Source organism: Mastigoproctus giganteus, chromosome 3 (genome assembly GCF_048544385.1).
Source record: "Mastigoproctus giganteus isolate SK-2022 chromosome 3, ASM4854438v1, whole genome shotgun sequence".
Taxonomy (NCBI): Eukaryota; Metazoa; Arthropoda; class Arachnida; order Uropygi; family Thelyphonidae; genus Mastigoproctus; species Mastigoproctus giganteus.
The window spans coordinates 184727186-184750175 of NC_143577.1; the positions used below are offsets into that span (position 1 = coordinate 184727186).

Genomic DNA, 22990 nt, shown 5'->3' on the forward strand with positions numbered 1-22990 from the left:
TGTATTTCTTAACTAATAGCATAACCCCTCCTCCTTTCCTATCCTGTCTATCCCTTCTGTAGACATTGTACTCCCCAAATTCCAGTTCTGCATTACTTATATCTGTATGACACAACATCTCTGAAATCCCCACAATATCTGCCTTTGATATTTTGAGCAATACCTCAAATTCATCAAATTTATTTACTAAACTCCTAGCATTGGTGTACAAGCAAGTATACATGCACCTGTTCTTTTTCTTAGCTACCCTAACACAACCCATGTGTTTACTTGTACCCCAATGATTCCCAGCAGTCTCTGAAATATCCTGCATCTTATTTTCCAGGCTGCGGCTCATTCCAATAGAAGCAGTGCAAGAATCACTTTCCCCTCTGCCAGTGGCTACTGTTAATCTATTAGTCCTTGTATTCCCCCAATATAGCAGTTTTCCGACCCACCTAACACTGCCTCGATAGCATCAGCAAACATTCTTGCACTCTTTCTATTTAAGTGTATTCCATCCCTGTAGAAGCAGTCTCTCCTGTTAACAAGTACAGACCAGGCTGAAAAAAATTCTTCCCCTTGAGCCTTGGCAAATCTTTCCAGGGCCGAATTGATCGACAGGGCTCCAATCATATACTCCCTCCTATCGTGTCTGGGTAGAATTGCAGACACTTTCAAATTCAACCCTAATTCACTGCTTTTTTTCAACAGGGGAAGTCTTGTCTGACAAATTTGGTTGGATACTATGATGTGTTCACAAAGGAACATGATGAAAAATAATTTTGATATCATATGCAGTAAACTTTCAGAATAACAGCACCTTCTGGGATTCAAGATGCTGTTTTTTTCGATTTTTCCCTTATCTAGAAAGTTTTGTTTTTAATATATTTAATGCAGAAATAATGAGGCTAAATAAATGAGATGTAAAAGTTTAGTTAAAGAATCTACTTTCAACTCCTTTGTATCGTCTGTATGATATTGAGATTGACAAAGCATTTTTCGATGAAGACTTATGGAACTTATATGGAACACTATAATGCTCCTACACATGATGAAATGAGTGAAGCTATACCTATTGAGGAAAGTTTAGTTGCTCAGCAACAAACCTTTCTTGTGGAGCGATGAGAAATATTTACGAATAGATCCTGGTGAATGAAATGTTCCACAAAGTTTACTTTTTGATGAACATGTCGAAGAATTGTCCTTTCCTAGCATTTACCTTGGTCAATATTGAGAGTTTAAAGATATTTCAAAAGTTACACCATCTACAATGGCATCGAGTGAACTTTGTAAATCAGATCGGCGTGGATCTTATTATCTTTATATGGCCATGAAAATAATGAGACTAAGAACTTGAGATTCATTAACAGTTGCTTTTAAATACATCGGAAAAAACACTAAGCTCACCAAAGAACAAATCCAATCTCGAGAATACATCAATAACCACATTGAAAACAGTTTAGCATTTTTGAAATTGATTCCTAATTCAACTGAATACTGGACACAACGTAAAAGAGATCTGTTTGCGATGATCAGACAATTGGCTAAATCTACGTTCTTCTTAACTTTGAGTTCAAACGAAATCAGTTGGCCTAAACTGCTAAATACTTTATACAAATTAAAACATGATGGTTTGGATATCTCTGACGAGCAAGCAGAAGGTCTTCATTTATGGAAAAGGCGACGTTAGTTAATGAAGATATCATAACGTGTGCTATTCATTTTAATAAACTTGTGAATTGTATTTTAACTTTACTTCAGTCTAAGCATTTCAGTCCATTTTGAAAATATTACATGAACTATTTTAAATGGATTGAATTTCAACATTGTGGCAGTCCTCATGCTCACATTCTTTTGTGGTTTAATAATATTCCTAAAGAACCTATTTTTATTTTATTTTATTTTTTTTTTTTTAGTTGGCGCATCGGCTTCTGTGGCCATAATGCACCTCCCAAGGTTTTTGCAGTACTTTGATCCAAGCCCGAGGCGGGAATCGAACCCACGACCTTTGGGTTGCCAGGCAGGCACTTTACCCACCTGGCTAGCCCGGTCGGCTAAAGAACCTATGAGAAACAGTATGAATGCAATGATAGCTGTGATAAATCAGCTTGTGTCTGTTTCTATTGCAAAAGGCTCTGGAATTCCAAACTCATAAACATACTTTTACTTATTACAAGAGGATCCAAGCCACTGATGAACATGTTTGTTGTTCTGAAGCTCCATTTATGCCATCGCTATCTACAATGATTTTAATTCCTATGCCAAAAGCAGACACTCAACGATTCAAATATAATGCTGAATACAATAAATTGTAGAATAATCTAGAGGACAACGAATATACAGTAATGCCCCTATATCCGTGGGGGATATGTTCCAAGACCGACCATGGATAGCTGAAACCGCGGATATAAGTGAACACCTGCTGACCCCATATATAATGTGCTTTTCTTGTACATACATACGTGTAATAAAGTTTAATTCATAAATTAAACACACAGTAAGACATTACCAACATTAAATACGGTAATAATAAAGTACAGCAGACTCTCGATTTACTGGGAAGTGGATTAACCAGGACACTTCAAGACTTCAATTTAAAAAAAAAAAAAAATCAACCAGAAATCATAAAATTCAAGTAATAACTAGAATAGGTATAAACAGATATTTTGCAAGTTGTAAATAAGCAACAAGAACCGGCGTTATAAGACGTCATTGGGAGATTAGTGTACCTATTATCTTGCAACTCCCGCTGTCTTCACACATACTGCTCAAAAAAAACAAAAAGAGACCAAATGTTTAGTTTGATTTAGCATGTTGCATCGATTGTTGTGTTCCGTCGCACTGCCAAAGAACAAATTTTATTTCGTTATTTATGTCAGGGATATCGGATTTTTTTTTTTTTTTAATATAGTAACTATTTTTATTTATTTTTTATTTTTTATAAATCGCAAAAATGATGGGCAAACGCAAGATTTTGCTTTCAAATTAAAAAAAAAACTTGAAATTATCCAAAAGTTTGAAAACAGTGCATCTGTTAAATCTCAAAAGAACCATTATAATGTTGGTGGCTAAACCATATGCAATGTTGTAAGAAAATAAAGGGAAGCTATTTGATTTTAAATTGACATCGTAAAATATAAAGGGAAGCATTGTATTGGACACGCGAGTAATATGTGTTAAGTTTTTTTTCCGTGGGTAACTGAATCAGTGGATACGGAGGGCACAACTGTACTAACATCAATCATTTCTTTAAAGAAAATCGCATTAATTTGAAATCATATTATATTGATTTCGAGCTGGTATTACTTGGCCAGAAGTCTGGCTGAAATGAGAACCTCATCAAAAATGGCATAACCCTTTTAATCCTTTTGCCTTTAGCATTTTAATGTCTATTATGAACATTCAGTTCATCACGGAAGAATATCCTTGTGCTGCTTATGTCATTGAACATGTGAACAAGACCAATCAAGGGATTAGCAATTTAGATGTAAAATTATTGAAATTATGAATGAGTATTCTGAGTTTTACATTGTTAAAATTACAAGAAAATCAAGAGGCTGCTTGGTATTTTCTTTGTCAGCTGATGTCTGAGAGTTCAGTTGTTGTAACTTTTATATCTACTTTTATTACAATTCGACAGCGTAATAGAAAATCAAATGAAGAAATGGAATGAGAAAAAGTGGGTGACTATTCTACCGACATTTGAAAAGAGAATTGGTTTGATAAGTACGAGAAAAGACCTTTAGCACTAGAAAATGTTACTTTAGCTGACTTCGTTGCCAATTGTATATGCACCTTGGGATGTCGATACCGGCTTTGTCAATATCCAAGAATACTTTTATATCGAAATTATGATATGGCCAGTGACTTGAATGAATATAAATGAGAGACATGGTTACTCTTCATGTACCTTTTTGAAGGGAAGAAAAGGAAATACTTTCTGAAATGAAATTCCTTGCTTTGTATGATGAACACAAACAAGATATTTTAGGATGTCATAAAAATTATGAATCTGATTTAGATATTCACAAAACTATAGAGATCTGTTGTGAAATATGCTATACTGACATAGAAGCTGATGCAGCCATCGTCCGTGGTATACAAAACCTAGCAATGTTGATTCATGAAGACTCTGATTCATTTAAAGATTTCTGTGAACATCCAGACACTGAAATGAATTATGATCTTCGACTAGCAGCTCTAAATCAGCTTGGTGCAATAGCAAAGAAACGAGAAAATTTAATGCCAAACGATCAGTTTTGGAATTTAATGCAAAAAGCTAATTTAAAACAGGAAGGAATTTTATTTCATGTCATTTATAATTTACTTCAACCTAATCATTAACCTATCCAAATATTCCTTACTGGCCCTGCTGACTGTGGTAAGATGTTTGTAATTCGATTATTGATGGTAGTTTATAATAATTTTACTAGCATCGATAATTTCTGTAATGCTTATGTAACTTGTGCTTCTATTGGAAAAGCTGCTGTAGCTATTAATGGTACTACTGTGCATGCCGCATTGAAAATTTCAATATCAAAGAATTTACCTCTGTCTCAAGTTGCTCAACGATATCGTACTCTTTTCAAATATGTATGTGTTTTAGTTATCGACAAAGTTATTATGATTGGAGCTGAACTTTTATCTCAGATAGATGCACATTTGTGACAAATTACAGGCTGTGTAGATCATAATTTTGGTGGATTAGACATTTTTTTGATTGGTGATTTGCAACAATTATGAGCAATGGCTATTTATAAACAAATTAAGCAACACATCAAAGCTGTTATATGTTGTTATTCGGTTTTTAGGAGCATTAGCAACTAAGGCCGTATTGCTCCAGGGATATGCGGTGGTCATTCCCTGACCTTTCCGCATCCTCCGTATTTGGTGGTCAGAGGCTCGAACCCCGGTCTAATCGAGAAGCTTGTGCTACGCACTGCCGCTCCTTCCCACCTGGCTACGGAGGCGCCGACATGCCACTCACACACATCAAAGCCCCCTCTCTTTGGTGTGGATTACAATATTATGAACTCGACCAAGTGATGAGACAGTTGAATTCAGAATTCTCAAGAGTGTTGACTAAAATCAGAAACGGTGTTCAGTTAACCGACAATGAACAGAAACTTATCGAATTGAGATTTGTGAGCAAAGAAGAAGTGAAAAATTTGTGTTCTGATGGTGTTCGTTTATATTCAAAATATAAATCTGTAAATGATTATAACAATTCTGTGTTAAATTTGTCTTTGGATACTGTTATGTCGATTGCCCAAGACATATTTTTTGGGTGCAGAACATGAGGCTCATGTGTGACAAAAACTTCATAATGGCAGTATGACTCCAGTGGATTACTGTATGAACTTCCTTTACTTATTGGCAAACCATACTTGATAACCACTAATATTGATGTGTCCGATGGTCTAGTTAACAGAGATTTAGCAAAATTAGCATGTACTGAATATGATGAATAGACTAATTCTATTAAACGTCTTTGGTTGAAATTTCCAGGATCACCTGTTGTGGGTCGATTTGCTATAACGAAGGTTCATCTGTTTGCTATGGCTTGAGAAATCAATTTAGAAGCCATACCAATTGCAAAAGGAAGTGTGAGTGTTTCGTTGAATAACAACAGAATGATCTTGGCTAAACAAAATCATTTTCCACTAATACAAGCTTGTGCTATTACCATCCATAAATCTCAGGGAGATACTTTCTATTCCGTAGTTTATGAATACAAGAAATGTCACAAACAACAACAACTAGTTTATGTTGCATTATATTGAGTTACCAATATCAGAGGTCTTTACGTTATTGCTGCAAATGGAGAAATTTTATCACGGACTGAGAAACGCTACATCAATTCTTGTACTTCAAGCTGAAATGACCAGATCATGGAATCCTATACTTGCCATGCAACACACTTTACACAAGTTCATCAGTAAACAAAAAGATCTTTCCATTCTTATGTTAAATTGAAAAAGTTTATATGCTCACAGTGACAATCTCACTTTTTCAGTAACCCAACAATCCAATTTACTTCTACTTTCTGTAATGTGGCTAAATAACGACGAAGAAATAATCATATCTGACTTCGATTGTGTTGTTCAATTCAAATGAGAAGATCAGCGAGTTGGCGGTGTAGCAGTTTATCAAAAGAGAGAAAATCGTACGCATGTTATTATTGTTACTCCTCGTATGGAAGTGATTTATTGACAAACTGTTGGAATGTTAGTGAGTGTTCGCACTGTTGGAGACATTTGTGCAGCCAAATGCCTTCTTCCTAATGGTCAAATGATATTGTTGGTAGTCATTTAAATTTCACTTAACCAAAAGATCAAACACATCATTGAATTCATCCATTTTGTTTTACTTTCTTACATGATTGAAGGAACTGCACTGCTACAACAATTTTCTAACAAACAATACAACCGAATACCAATTAGACTTAGTGAAGATTTCAACATTAATTTTGCAGATACTCAGTCCAAACCTTTGACTGATTTCTTAGAAAATAAATTTGGACTAATGTTAAATACTTCTAGATCTGTATCAACTACTAATCATGGAACTATAATTGAGGCTGTTTCAAAGACATCTAGACTCTTTACAATATCAAGTGTTCATTTCCTATTTTAGCTATCACAAACCCATTGTAAGTTATTTAATTATTGAACATGTATTGATGAAATTGTCGAAAAAAATAAATGATTTAAAATGTTAAACATGTTCGGATTCTTTTCACTCCTAAAACCCTTTAACCTTTTCCAAGCCAAGGATGTTTTCACATAAAATAAAACATGCATACAGGGTACATGCACGCATTTTTTTTTTTTTTTTTTTAATCGATGCTGTATGAATGTTCTTCCTTGTATTATTTAGCCACCATTAATATTAATTCTGTTACTAATAATTAGCTGTTGGATTTGTAATATCCAATAGAGATTTAAAATAAATAAGAAGCAAAAGTTTAAATACACTTTTGAGATTGATAATTTTGTATGTATGATATACAAAGGATAGAATATTGTTCTTTAAATAAATTTGTAATGAGTTCTTAAAATATGGCACCTTTTTGTTAAATAACATTTGCTCTTTTAGCAAAAATATATCTCTGAATTTTTATTATTATTTTTTTCTCTCATCTATAGCAAGTTGTCAGGATTCGGTGGACCTTTTGGTTTCAGTGTAGAATATATAGGTGATAATCATATTGTTTGTGAACACAGGATTCAAAAATTAGATCATGATAAGATAGAATTACAACGGAAAATAAGAGGTATGAATGTGTATTTTCTGTCTTAAGCCTTTTCTGTTATTGTTGTAATTATTGTTTAATGCTGGAAGCTTTACATTAATGTGAAAATAATATTTTAGTGAGATGTGATATCTGAATTGTTTATCTGTATTGATTACGAACAACCCACATGTACTATGTATGTTTTAATTTACAATAATTTCATAGTTTTTTCAATTTTTTTAACAATAAAAAATATTTTTATTTTATTTTGTAAATAAAATAAAAGTAATGTAAATCTCTTTTAGAATGAAGAAAAAGCAAATTGTACTGAACCCACATGTACTATGTATGTTTTAATTTGTTTTACAATAATTTCATAGTTTTTAAAATTTTTTTTAACAATAAAAAACATTTTTTTTTTATTTTGTAAATAAAATAAAAGCAATGTAAATCTCTTTTAGAATGAAGAAAAAGCAAATTGTACTGAAACCACATGCACATGAAGGGGCATTTTCAAATTGAGGAAGAATAGTTGCATTATAGATGTTTGCAGTGCTGTAGTCATAAAATTAGCAGAAGGTATACTCTATGAGTGTTATTAATGGAATTCCAGAGGGTATAGGTGTATACCCTCTGGAATTCCATTTATCTTGAAGAACGATAGTAGTCTGTGCGGACGTAGCTTATTGCCGCTCCTGGAACAGAGAGGTTTTTTCTGATTTAATTTCTGTTTTATTAGCTTAAATTGGCATATTAACTTATTTTCTAGAGTAGCTCTATATTCCTAGTTACGATATTTAGTTTAAAGTTTAACTTAGATAGAGATTTTGCAGGTATTACTTAGTATCAGTAAGGGTATCAAATCCACGTGTTACAAGTTGCAGTTCCGTTGAACGAGAGGTTTTTTTTTTTAACCATATTTAGCCGATTTATTAACCAATTGTTATATGAAATTATTTTCTGTAAGTAGCCAGTCAGGATCCTTAGTTTATTCTGAATTGAGACAGCGAGATTTGGAAGTTAATCGATACTTAAGTGTCCGTAGATTTACCATTCGTAAATTGCCGCCATTGTTACGCAATACAAAATATCTCGAACTAGATAGCATAAGATTAGTATAGTTTAGTACATAATATAATATTGCCAATTAATCAGTAAATCTATTAATCTTGTTGAACTTCATTGTCAATTCAATTGTACTTTTAACTATATACATATAACGACGTTGATTACGTAACATAAATAATTAGCAAAAATAAATAATTAATACTTAACTTGATACGGAAGTTATATAAAGGGATTTTGTAGATAACACTCGATACTGAAACATAAATATAGCAACTGTGTTGGGATACAAGTTTAGGGTTTTAATTTTGTACTGAAATTGAAATTTTATTGAAATTAAATCGAAATCATGACTCAGACCAGAGCAGCAAAGCAAAAGGCTCAAGCTAATGGAAGTGCTGTGGCTCAGGGGAGAACTGAGGGGGGCAGTTGCCCTCTGAATCACAGCTTTTAAAATGCACTATTTTCTCGATGTTTGTGGAGCAGTCAGGTACGGGACATGATACTGCCATGGGGGAACTCTTTGTATGTGCGCGATGCAAGGAGTGTAAGGAAGTCAGGCGACAACTCAGCGTTGTTATGAGCCTATATGAGAGCTTGAAAGACAGGGGGGGATGCCTTCGAAGGATTAAAAGTGAGGGCCCATCAAGCTCTCAGCTGTGCACACCAATGCCAGAGCTTGTACTTGGGCATCATGCAACACAACAGCAACCCCCAAGGCAGAATGCGCTGGTCCCAAAGGAACTAGTAGTTGTTGGTGACACTATTGTCAGGGAAACGGGAAACATGCTTTGTAAAAAGGATAGGTGGAACAGGACCAGGTTATGTCTGCCAGGGGCAAAGGTTCATGATGTTGTAGAGCGGATATCATCTTTTAAGGGCACAAAAGGTGATATAGTTGTACATGTTGGCACTAATGATATAAAGAGTAGGAGACCAGCGGAATTACTTAACAAGTACAGGTCACTGTTGAAAAAAAGCTGTGAATTAGGGTTGAAATTGAAAGTGTCTGCAATTCTGCTCAGACACCATAGGAGGGAGTATATGATGAGAGCCCTGTCGATCAATTCGGCCCTGGAAAGATTGTGCAAGGCTCAATGGGTAGAATTTTCATCAGCCTGGTCTGTACTTGTTAACAGGAGAGACTGCTTCTACAAGGATGGGATACACTTAAATAGAAAGGGTGCAAGAATGTTTGCTGATGCTATCGAGGCAGCGTTAGGTGGGTTGGAAAACTGCTAGATTGGGGGATACAAGGACTAATAGATTAACAGTAGCCACTGGCAGAAGTGAAAGTGATTCTTGCACTGCTTCTATTGGAATGAGCAGCAGCCTGGAAAATAAGATGCAGGATATTTCAGAGACTGCTGGGAGTCATTGGGGTACAAGTAAACACATGGGTTGTGTTAGGGTAGCTAAGAAAAAGAACAGGTGCATGTATACTTGCATGTACACCAATGCTGGGAGTTTGGTAAATAAATTCGATGAATTTGAGGTATTGCTCAAAGCATCAAAGGCGGATATTGTTGGGATATCAGAGACGTGGTGCCACCCAGATATATGTAATGCAGAACTGGAATTTGGGGAGTACAATGTCTACAGAAAGGATAGACAGGATAGGAAGGGAGGAGGGATTATGCTATTAGTTAAGAAACACATAAAATCCAAGGAAGTGGAGCCAGTCGACATCGCTGGACAGTGCAATATCGAGTCAGTTTGGTGTGACCTAAGCATAGGGAGATCAAAATTGAGAGTAGGAGTGTGCTATAGGCCTAATGACTCTGATGAGTATAATAAGAAACTGTACAGGGAAATAGAGTGGACCAGTAAATCAGAGAGTCTTATAATGGGGGATTTTAATTTCCCAGATATTGACTGGAATTTGTGGGTTGGTAACTCACACACTAGCAAGGCTTTTGTGGATTTATTGGATGATTGTTTTCTAAATCAGCATGTTCGGGAGGCAACTAAAGGGAGTAATACTCTTGATTTGATTATCAGTAGTGATTCTTCATGCATTAAGAATCTCCAGATACAGGAACCACTAGGTGGCAGTGATTACAATGTGCCGAAGTGGGATTTACTCAAGGAAGTAACTACCATCAGGGGTAAAGGGAAAGGTTATTGCTTTCGTAACGCGACTACGATGGTCTGAGACAGTATTTAAATTTTATACAGTGGGACCAACTGATGATGTTACCAACAGCAAACTCAAAATGGGAAGCATTCAAAGAACTAATCTTGTAAGCTACTAGGCTTTACATACCAACTAAGAAATATTGTTCAAGGTTCAGGCCTAAATGGATGTCAGATGAACTAATGAGACATATGGCAGAGAAGAAAAATGCATGGGATACATATAAATTAACATGTGACACAGAAGCCTATGATAGATATAATTTGATCTGTAACCAAGTTACAAAGGAGTCCCTCAGGGTTCAGTGTTGGGTCCATTGTTGTTTTCTGTATTTATAAATAATATTGATGATGGTATATCAAGCTTAATGTCCAAGTTTGCAGACGATACAAAGGTTGTCAGGGTTGTTAAGGACACTACTGACGCTATGCTGCTGCAACAGGATCTGGAAAGGTTGAGCAGATGGGCAGAGAGGTGGCAAATGAAGTTTAACATTGACAAATGTAAAGTACTACATATGGGGAACAGCAACCCGAGAGCAACGTGTCAACTCTGTGGTACTACACTGACAGTGGTAGAGAATGAAAAGGACCTGGGGGTAATTGTGCAGGCAGATATGAAGTTCTCTGACAGTGCAGATGCGCTGCAAGAGTAGCTCATGGTGTCTTATCAATGATACAGGAATTTTTTTAGCAGGGATACAGAGGTGATTATTCTCTTGTTTAAGGCAATGGTCAGATCCCACCTTGAGTACTGTATACAGGTCTGGAGGCCTAATTTAAAGAAGGATGTAGAGCTGATGGAACGAGTACAGAGAAGGGCAACAAGGTTAGTGAACGGAACGAAGGGTTGCTCTTACGAAGAAAGGCTTAAGTTTTGCAAATTACAGTGGTTGGAAACTGGGCACCGGCGAGGTGATCTGATAGAGGTGTATAAAGCCTTGAATGGTTTGAGCATGCTCAATGCTGATGGGATTCTTCCTCTCGCTCAGAATAATCACCTGCGAGGGCATAAATTCAAATTGAGGAAAGACAGATGTAGGATAGACGTGTGGAAATTTGCCTTTAGCCAGCGGGTTGTTGGTTGGTGGAACAGAACTGATTAGACTGGGGTTCGAGCCAGTGACCACCAAATACGGAGGATGCGGAAAGGTCAGGGAATGACCACCGCATTCCTCGGAGCAATATGGCCTTAGTTGCTAATGCTCCTAAAAAAAAAAAAAAAAAAACCCCAAATATTTACTTATATATATATATATATATATACACAACATATATATTAAAAATAATAAAACCAAATACGGAGGATGCGGAAAGGTCAGGGAATGACCACCGCATATCCCCGGAGCAATATGGCCTTAGTTGCTAATGCTCCTAAAAACCAAATAACAAACAAACAAAAATAATAAAACTATATGTTTTGCCTAAGAATGAAATTCTAATAAATTTATTTTTTAATTTCAGTAAATATTTAATAATATTTTGGTTTTTCAAGTCTTTCAAAAATCAGAAGGTATATGCTATTCACCTAAAAAAAATTAAGAGGGTATACGGCGTGTACTATCCACTACAGCCTGGATTTTCAGAAGTTTGCCTTCAGCCATTGGTTGGTTGATTGCTGGAACAAGCTTCCATCTGTTGTTGTTGTAGAAATGTTGCAGAAGGCAGTGCCCATTGATGTCAGTCAAACAGTTAATAAGTTCAACAGGTTAGTTCACGTTTTTTTTATTTCTTATAAATGAAAAGCTTTATAGGACCTGCTTTTCCTTGGGATGGTTGTCATATTTTTGGAAGGAAATTTCAAGTACTTTTCTTTATTTCTTTTTGGTCATTTATTTCTTACTTTCATAGTTTTCTCGGTTATTTCTTTGAATAAAAGGTTTAAATTTAGTGAAATGATCTAATCTCATTTTTTATGAATGGTTATTTGATTTATTTATAATGGTGTTATTGGTAAAGGCACTTGTTCCACTTTAAGTGTCTAGCAAATCCTGGAAGCTTTGCTCAGCTTTGAAGTCATTTAAAAGTTTTCAAACAATAGGATGTTTCTATAAATTATGAAGATTTGAATGTGTTATTTCAAAAAGTGGTATTTTCAAAAGGATTATGGAACTGCTATCAGGCCACTCATAACAATGTAAACACACAGGAGTAACAATGTAACAGGAGAATTAACAATGTAAACACACAGGAGTAACATAAAATTTGTTATCTTTGTGTGGAGGCGAAGGGACTTATAAATAGGAAATGTATCATAAACATGATTGGTTGTCACATTGAGCAGATCCCAAAGCTGATATATTAATTTTAAGACAGAATTCAAAATTTAATCTGTAGATCAAGCTTACTATACAATTAGCATTTGTATCTTTTATTAATTTTGATTATTTATTCCATTTTAGTTGTATATTATAGAAATTTATTATTTCTGCAGAATATGCTGGCTAGTTTCATAAAAAAATTCATTATAAAATTTGACAGAATTTATAGTCTATGTGTTCTTATTTTTTTTTCAATTTAGAAATGGCAAAAATTCTGAAACAACAGGGAGTGCTTTTTGATGGTGAGGAATATAGATTAGGAAAAGGTAGCAATACTTCTGAAGCTGAAATACGCAAACTTCAAGATGAAATAAATTCACTTAGAAAAAGAAGATCTGGTAAAATTAAATGCTCTTTATTATTATGGTTTACATGTTATTTTACTGAATAGTAGCCAACAAAAAATGTGTTGCAAGCCATAAATTCATATAACTAAAAACTTACTTCTTTTTTTTTAATATGCTTTATGGTAAGTTGTAATGAATTATACTATATATTTCTCTACCAACGTTATGTGCAAATACAAGGATATTTTTAAAAAATTCCTATGAATATATACCAAAGGGAGAATTGAAATAGGACTACTTACTATTAGGATGAATTGAACTGCATTGTGGGAATAAAAACTTGATCATGTGACTGCAGTCAACAGTCGATGTATGGGTACAGCTGATACATAGTTTTTAAGCATGAGATGGCTGGATTACTGTTTCAAAACTTCTGATGTCAATGTTTGCTCAGATTGTGTCAGTGAAATTATTCTTGTTGGAATGGAATCTTTTATCCCACACTCCACTTTAAAATCTCGTTCTTTATCTAAACCTTGGTTTTCCAATAAATGTGCTAAGGCTGTTCAAGAGAAGAATGTTGCATACCATAATTGGCTTGTTTCCAATTCTTCAGTTTCATTTTCTGCCTACACCAAAGCTCGCAACAATTGCAAAGCAGTTATTAATCAGTCCAAACTCGATTTCGAACAGTCTAAGAGTAGAAAACTTGCTTCTTGTCCTAATGATAGCCAAGCATTCTGGTGTCTTGCCAAAGCTATTGACCGCAACTTTTGCCTATCTCTGCTCCCACCTCTGCCAAAACCAAATGGTTCTGTTGTCACTTCCGCCAAGGATAAAGCTGACCTGCTAGCATTACATTTTTCTTCCAACTCATGTATTAATGATCTTGGTAAAACACCTCCCACCATCGCAAAATGCTCCATTCAATGCCTCCTGTGGTCTTCTCTCAAAAGGATGTCATAAGGATTTTGACGAACCTTGACGCTAAGAAAGCTCCAGATCCTGATGGTATTTCTCCACTTGTGCCCAAAACCTGTGCTCTTGAACTTACTCCTGTTGTTTGCTGCCTTTTTTCACTTCTTATTCCAAAGGTGTTTTTCCTTCTGCTTGGAAATTTGCTCACATCCAGCCAGTTCCTAAAAAGGGTGACAAATCCTCCCATCCAATTATCGTCCCATTGCAATTACTTCTACTCTTTCTAAAGTAATGGAAAAATCAATTAACTGCCATCTCTTAAACTACCTAGAAACCTTCTGTCTGATCAACGACCGCCAGTATAATTCCATCAGTGTTGATCCTGTGGTGATATTCTGGCTTATGTTACCCATTTATGGACAAATTCAATGGAAAAGTTTGGTGAAACACAAGCAGTTGCTCTTGACATCTCAGAGACTTTCGATCGTGTTTTACATAAAGTTCTTCTAAACAAGCTTCCATCTTATGGTTTGCCAACTGTTTTTCGTAATTGGTTATCCACATTTCTCTCTGATCACTCACTGAGGGTAATAGTAGATGGCTCTCTGTCTTCTTACTTCTCCACTAATGCTGGTGTCCCCCAAGGCTCAGTTCTTTCCCCCCACTCTTTCCCTCTTGTATATTAATGACCTTATTTCACTGACTGGAAATTCCATCCATGGTTTTGCATATTATAGTGCATTGCATTCCACTTTCCATTTTGAGAAACTTTGCCCTGCTCAATCGGCTTCAACTTCTCGAATATCTGCTACCAATTCATTAAACATAGCATAAACTGTTTGGTGAATTAACGCATGCACACATTCAACGTTTTTGCTCCATTTCACAAGACCAAAACGGAACTTTAAAACACCACAACCTACCACTAGATCTTTTCAGTTTTTTGTTTTTAACACCAAATGTCATATTTTTATTGAGTGCCAAATGAAATTCATTTAATGCATTCCTTTCCTTGATTTTATATTAGAAAATTTATTAATGACATCGGTAAAATCCCAAATTTGCAGCCACATCATTTTCAATTGATAGTATTGCTAATGAATTTAATCTTGTCTGCAACATTGATGATCTGAAATATCATTTATTTAGCTTTAACTTGCTAAAACTCCTTTCCCCACTTGCTACAGTGTTAGTGGAATTGTCAGTATTACTCTCAATTCTACCCATAAATTTGGAAACTTATCTTGTAATTTATTGTTATTTATAAATTTCAAAATACTTAAGTCTTTATCAGGTACCTAATCGGGCAAAAGCTTTATCAGCATCTCAGTTTCCTGAAACAAATCTTCACCATTTACATCACACACACTTTTATTACTTAATTTAATTTCAAGTGTGTGACACCTTTTAAAAAGATCATCATGGTTTACATTTTTTTTTTATGTTGTAAAAAAACCCCCAAGTATCGTTATATTCTTTTATTTGCATGAATTGTTCTGATAGTTACATGATTGTGTGATCTATGGTCACATTAATCACATGATTTTGAAAAGAGTTTTCCTTTTTTTTTCATTCGTAGAAATTTCTTTTTGGGATTCGCTGCTAGAAAAATCATTTCCCCCCATAAATCTGGATATCTTAAACTCAGGGACCACTCCTAGTTTTATTTCAAATTCTTTTGCCAATTTTTTTTGCATATAACCTGAGTCCCAATATTCCTTTAAAAATTCTGTAGTTTTCTAATAGCATAACTGTAGTGCTCAGCTCTAATTCTGAGCTCTGCATTGATTTGCTTATTAAATTAACTTTAAATAAAATTTCATTCCAAATACAAAGTGTTACTAAAAAAATTAAACTCTTAAATTTTCTCCACTAGAGATTCTGCTTCAGAAGCAACTACTAGTTTAATAAAAGGCATTTCTGCTAACTCAGTTAAGGCATCTCTCACTCCTAAAACTTCATTTTTTATAGCCTTAACTCATTAAATTTTACATTCCCGCCTGGTATCATATAATGGTTTAGGAGTTAACCGTCTAATATATTTTTTCAGTAATTACCATCTAACAACTGAAGCTGAAAGCAACACAAATTCTTTGAATAACCCCAAAAAACCTTTTCGAAAATACTGAACATGAGACGCTGTCTCCAATTACTAAATTTAGAAAGTGGCATCCAAATTGCATGAAAAATGTTCGCGAATAGTTACTTAAAATTCTCATTTGTACTCCTTTATTTTTTCTTTCATGTTGGCACCATTATCATACCCCAAACCTCCTCAATTAGTTAAATCCAATTGAAAATCTTCCAAAATTTGCACTGTAGATTCATAAATTTCCTTTCCAGATGAATCAAGAAAGTGTTCTTTAATTTTAACATCAACAATGTCAACAAATCTTATTGTCATGGAAAGTTGTTCAATAAGACTAACATCAGAAGTACAAATTACAATTATACTAAAATATTTCCCTTTCCTACCTCTTTCTAGTATATTTTTAAGAGTAAAATCTCCAAGCATATCAATCAATTAATTTTTGACTGTTTTACTGCAGTAATGAACATGGATTCAGTAGATCTTATTCAACATAGACGTTTGTTCATGACCAAATCATATTTGTGAAAAACATATGTTTTTCTCAAGACATGTATTAACCAGGCTCTACCCTGATACCTCTTTCAGGGTAGAGCCTGGAAGAAGGCAATAAAAGTGCCCCTTTCAAGAGAGCTGCCATTGTTTCGCAAACTCAGTCCATCTCTGAGGGGGGTGAGGGGAAAATTTCGGGTTAGTCTGGTATAACCGGGTTCTCTATCCATTTTTGCTAAAATCTTTGAAAGACAGAGGGCTTTTGCATCAGACACATGACATGTGGCTGATACATTTTCAACTGTTTAATGCACTATAGGGAAAGAAAGGGACAGAGAAAGGGCCTTCACATCTTTCGTTTTCCCCTTCCACTAATCATATGTGCCCTCTCAGACCGTCTACTTCCACAGTGTCATGTGCCCCCAAAGAGTCAGTGCCCTGGGCAACTGCCTGGCTCGTCCATAGCTCAGGCCGGCCCTGATCTACCGTATTACGTTGTGGAAGAGACCTCTCCTATAGACAGCATCCTAATAAGGATCCTAGGTGTGTAAATTGCTGGAGACATAAGGTCCCTTCTGACCATGCAGCTGTCAACAAGCTATGTCCTGAATATTCTTGTGCATTCGATATTGTTCAACATAGAATGGATTATGGTTAAGTTGTATTGGCTACTTGGTTGGAGAGTGATGGATTTCCCGTAGTGCACCCAATATGCTGTAGCCAAGGCAGGCTGGTTTGGCCTATTGGTTATTTGCTCTTGGTTTGCTAAAGAGATTGCTCCTGGGACAGGAATGACATCTCGGCTGGTGAAGGTTTCTCCCTTGTGTGGGTTGTGGCCAATTTGTATATGTAGTGAAGGTTTGGTGTCTTGTATATCTATAAGACACTGTGAAAATTTATAATGACTAGATGAGTTAAACAGGGGTCAGCCAGATTAATGACTTTTTTTTTATGTAACCCCCAAACACGAGAGGTATTGGAACCTATAGTGCTTAGGACCGTGCTTGGGTTGGAGGTTGAGAAGATGAAAGAAGATATTTGTTGATATTAGACTTGAACTTCTGTAGACTGTAATTTTCAGGAAATACGTACAAAGGAAAGTTGTTCCAGAAAACGGCAGTTGAATGAATAAACGAGAAAGATGAAAAGCTGGTTCTGTGAGTTTGAAGTTGGACAGTAAATGGATGTTGGCTGGTGGCGGCACGTCTCTGGACTATTTTGAAAGAGAGAGTGGGAATTATAGAAGCCAATTCAGAAGAACAGTGCCCATGGAAGTATCCATAGAAGAGGCATGCAGCAGAAACAGTACGTCTATAAGACAGTGAGTGGAGAGATTGTGTTAGAGGTGAATCATTAATTAACCTAACTGCCCTCTTCTGAATGGAATCAAGAAGCCTGACAGACTTTTTGATGTGGGAACAATATTCCACGGTAGGGTGGATTTGCGATTTGTAAAGAGTGAACAGCTGTTTGGAAGAAAAGTAATGCCGAGAGCAAAAGAGAAAACCAAGTTTTTTAGATGGAGAGGAAGCAGTATTTGTAATGTGCTTGTGCCAGCAGAGATTAGAAGTCAGGGTAATCCCCAAAAGAGATATATCATCTTGCCCACAAATAGGAGTGTCATTAAAGATAAGAATAGGAGCAGAAGATTCCTTTCTGTGAGATATAAGACAAGACTGAGAAGATTTAGAAGGGTTGAAATCAACTAAGTTGTCTTTTCCCTACTGGAGAATTACCTGGAGATCGGCATTTAAATAATTCACAGCAGATTTTCGAGAAGTTGAAGCTGATTGAGCAGGACAAGGTTTCTCAAAATGGAAAATGGAATGCAATGTGCTATTATCGGCAAAACTATGGATTGGATTTCCAGTCAATAGAAGAAGGTCATTAATATACAAGAGGAAAAGAGCTGGGGAAAGAACTGAACCTTGGGGGACACCGGCATTAGTGGTGAAGTTAGAACACAGAGAGCCATCTACCATCACCCTCAGTGAGCGATCAGAGGGAAAACTGGATAACCAATAACTAAAAACAGTCGGCAAACCATAAGATGGAAGCTTGTTTAGAAGACCTTTATGCCAAACATGATCGAAAGCCTTTGAGAAGGCAAGAGCAACTACTTGGGTTTCACTGAACCTTTCCATTGAATTAGTCCATAAATGGGTAACATAAGCCAGAATATCACCAGCGGATCGACACTGACGGAATCCATACTGGCGATCGTTGATCAGACGGAAGATTTCTAGGTAGTTTAAAAGTTGGCAGTTAATTGATTTCTCTATTACTTTAGAAAGAGTAGAAGTAATTGCAATGGGACGATAATTGGTTGGGAAGGATTTGTCACCCTTTTTAGGAACTGGCTGGATATCAGCAAATTTCCAAGCAGAAGGAAAAACACCTTTGGAATAAGAAAGTGAAAAGAGGCGGCAAAGAACAGGAGTAAGTTCAGGAGCACAGGTTTTGAGAACAATTGCAGAAATACCATCGGGACCTGGAGCTTCCTTATCATCAAGATTCGTCAAAGTCCTTCTGACATACTTTTGACGGAAGACCACAGGAGGCATTGAATGGAGCGTGTTGGGAATGGTGGGAGGTGTTTTACCAAAACATTAATACATGAGTTGGAAGGAAAATGGGATGCTAGCAGGTCAGCTTTATCCTTTGGCCGAAATGACAACAGAACCATCTGGTTTGGACAGAGGTGGGAGCAGAGATGGGCAAAAGTTGTGGCGAATAGCTTTGGCATGCTTGGCTAGAATGCTTGGCTACCATTAGGGCAAGTTTTCTACTCTTAGCCTGTTCGAAATCTAGTTTGGGCTGATTAATAACTGCTTTACAATTGTTGCGAGCTTTGGTGTAGGCAGAAAATGAAACTGAAAAATTGGAAACAAGCCAATTATGGTATGCAACATTCTCTTGAACCGCCTTAGCGCATTTATTGGAAAACCAAGGTTTAGATAAAGAACAAGATTTTAAAGTGCAGTGTGGGATAAAGGATTCCATTCCTGCAAGAATAATTTCACGGACACGATCTTAGCAAACGTTGACATCAGAAGTTTTGAAACAGTAATCCGACCAAGGAAAAGAAGAAAATAAATTTCGCGGGTCATCCCATTTTGCATTCTTGTAATGCCAAACAATACTACGTTGGGAATATCCATGAGATAAAGGCTCCATTGGAGAAAAGACAATCACCAAGTTGTGATCTGAGGTGCCTAAAGGACCTCTCACTTCGTCCGTGTACTTAGACACTGTGACTAGAAAACCGAAGCCTGCTGGAGTTGTGAACATTAAAATCACCAAGGAAAATAACCTCATTGTTAGGAAAGTAGGACTGGAGAAAGTAAAGTTACAAAGAGAGGAAGTCAAAGAGCTCCAAGTGATTAGTGTAATTGAGAGAACGGTAGAGACAACAGATGAATTTGACAGAATGAGGTAGAGAGACTTTAAGCCAGAGAAGATTGAAAAGAGGAGATTCCAAATTACCAAGTCTCTGATAGGGAATGTCGGAATGGACATATGCACAAGTACCACCTTTGAGGTGAAAGGAATCATAAAGCGAATAATTTGGGCAACTGAGATTAGCAGTAGTTGAATCAACTGATAATTGAGATTCTGTCAGAAAACGTACATGGGGTTTGGCAGACTGCCAGTGGAAATGGACATCGTTGAGATTAGAATTGAGACCACGTATATTTGTGAAATGAATTAGGAAGTGTTTGGGAGATTTAGATCTTTTCGCAGATAATCTACTCTATTAGTTTTACAATTCTCTAGGTGGTAGATGACTCTCATCAACCGGTCGAATACCAACACTTTGCTTATTGGAGGCTTGAAGTGGTGGAACCCATGTTTAGTCTCTAGAGCTAAGTTCCGTTCAACCCTTCCCCATCTCTTCCATCATGCAGTACGATTGATGACTTTTGAGGTTATGATGAACATTGTGGTGAGATCCAATATTCCTTACATTTCGAGAGTACAGTTCTAAAACGGTGTTCGCAGGCCGGCCGCTAGTTAGTACACCGCACCGAACCTATTGGTAACTCTCCAGGAGGCTTCCGGATCAGCTAGTGTATAATCTTGCTACTTCTACTCTACCAGATAGTGACTGGAGGAAGTCTGAGTACTGTGTATGCGGGGAACATTGTCAAGGCCACGTTATGTCAAGGATCTGGATATATTCTTACCATGTGTACGCCATATCAAAAAATTTCATTACTTCATGCAGCATGTCCCATCCACTTTTTCTTACTATTGAATACACCATGAATTGTCAAACTAATAGAGCAAGCTTATCTGCGAAAAGATCTAAACCTCCCAAGCACTTCCTAATTCATTTCACAAATATACGTGGTCTCAATTCTGATCTCAATGATGTCCATTGCCACTTACAGTCCGCCAAACGCCATGTACTTTTTCTGACAGAATCTCAGTTATCGGTTGATTCAACTACTGCTCATCTCAGATGCCCAAATTATTCATGATTCCTTTCGCCTCAAATGTGGTACTTGTGCATATGTCCATTCTGATATTCCCTGTCAGTGGCTTGACAATTTGGAATCTCATCTCTCTTTGATCTTCTCTGGTTTAAAATCTCTCTACCTCATTGTGTCAAATTCATCTGTTGTCTCCACCCTTCTCCTAACTCCATTAATCAATTGGAGCTCTTTGACTTCCTCTCTTTGCAACTTGACTTTCTCCAGTCCAACTTTCCTAACAGTGAGGTAATTTTCCTTGGTGATTTTAATGTTCACAACTCCAGCTGGCTTCCGTTTTCTAGTCACACCGAACCAGCTGGTCGGGATGCTGAGGCTTTTGCAATTACTAACGACCTTGTACAGATTGTTCATTTACCTACAAGAATACTGGACAATCCTAATCATACAGCCAATACGCTTGATCTTGTTCTCACAAACAACCCTTCTAAGTACACGGTCGAAGTGAACGGTCCCTTAGGTACTTCAGATCACAACTTGGTGATTGTCTCTTCTCTAATGGAACCTTTGTCTCATGGCTATTCCCAACCTCGTGTTGTTTGGCATTACAAGAATGCAAAATGGGATGACCTGCGAGACTTCTTTTCTTCTTTTCCTTAGTCGGATTACTGTTTCAAAACTTCTGATGCCAACGTTTGCTCAGACCGGGTCAGTGAAATTATTCTTGCAGTAATGCAATCCTTTATCCCACACTCCACTTTAAAATCTTGTCTTTTATCTAAACCTTGGTTTTCCAATAAATGTGCTAAGGCCGTTCAGGAGAAGAATGCTGCATATCGTAATTGGCTTGTATCCAATTCTTCAGTTTCATTTTCCCCCTACACCAAAGCTCGCAACAATTGTAAAGCAGTTATTAATCAGTCCAAAGTAGAGTTTGAAGAAGCGAAGAGTAGAAAACTTGCTTCTTGCCCTAATGGTAGTCGACTATTCTTGTCTCTTGCCAAAGCTATTGGCCGCAACTTTTGCCCATCTCTGCTCCCACCTGTGTCCAAACCAGATAGTTCTGTTGTCACTTCAGCCAAGGCTAAAGCTGACCTGCTAGCATCCCATTTTCCTTCCAACTCATGTATTAATGATTTTGGTAAAACACCTCCCACCATTCCCAACACGCTCCATTCAATGCCTCCTGTGGTCTTCCGTCAAAAGTATGTCAGAAGGATTTTGACGAATCTTGATGATAAGAAAGCTCCAGGTGCTGATGGTATTTCTGCAATTGTTCTCAAAACCTGTGCTCCTGAACTTACTCCTGTTCTTTGCCGCCTCTTTTCACTTTCTTATTCCAAAGGTGTTTTTCCTTCTGCTTTGAAATTTGCTGATATCCAGCCAGTTCCTAAAAAGGGTGACAAATCCTTCCCATCCAATTATCGTCCCATTACAATTACTTCTACTCTTTCTAAAGTAATGGAGAAATCAATTAACTGCCTACTTATAAATTACCTAGAAATCTTCCGTCTGATCAACGATCGCCAGTATGGATTCCGTCAGTGTCGATCCGCTGGTGATATTCTGGCTTATGTTACCCATTTATGGACTAATTCAATGGAAAGGTTCAGTGAAACCCAAGTAGTTGCTCTTGCCTTCTCAAAGGCTTTCGATCATGTTTGGCATAAAGGTCTTCTAAACAAGCTTCCATCTTATGGTTTGCCGACTGTTTTTAGTTATTGGTTATCCAGTTTTCCCTCTGATCGCTCACTGAGGGTGATGGTAGATGGCTCTCTGTGTTCTAACTTCACCACTAATGCCGGTGTCCCCCAAGGTTCAGTTCTTTCCCCAACTCTTTTCCTCTTGTATATTAATGACCTTCTTCCATTGACTGGAAATCCTATCCATAGTTTTGCCGATGATAGCACATTGCATTCCACTTTCCATTTTGAGAAACCTTGTCCTGCTCAATCACCTTCAACTTCTCGAAAATCTGCTATGAATTCCTTAAATGCCAATCTTCAAGTAATTGCCCAGTGGGGCAA

At 36.7% G+C, this 22990-nt stretch overlaps 1 protein-coding gene across 1 annotated transcript in view; it reads left to right on the forward strand.

The window, feature by feature from the left end:
• LOC150088463 (serine/threonine-protein kinase Genghis Khan-like) overlaps nt 1–22990 on the forward strand; it is a 905682-nt gene that overhangs the window by 272663 nt on the left and 610029 nt on the right. The window contains exons 11-12 of the mRNA XM_090370169.1: nt 7131–7258; nt 12942–13079. Coding sequence (XP_090226295.1) covers nt 7131–7258; nt 12942–13079 — 266 coding nt within the window. The remainder of the gene's footprint in view (nt 1–7130; nt 7259–12941; nt 13080–22990) is intronic.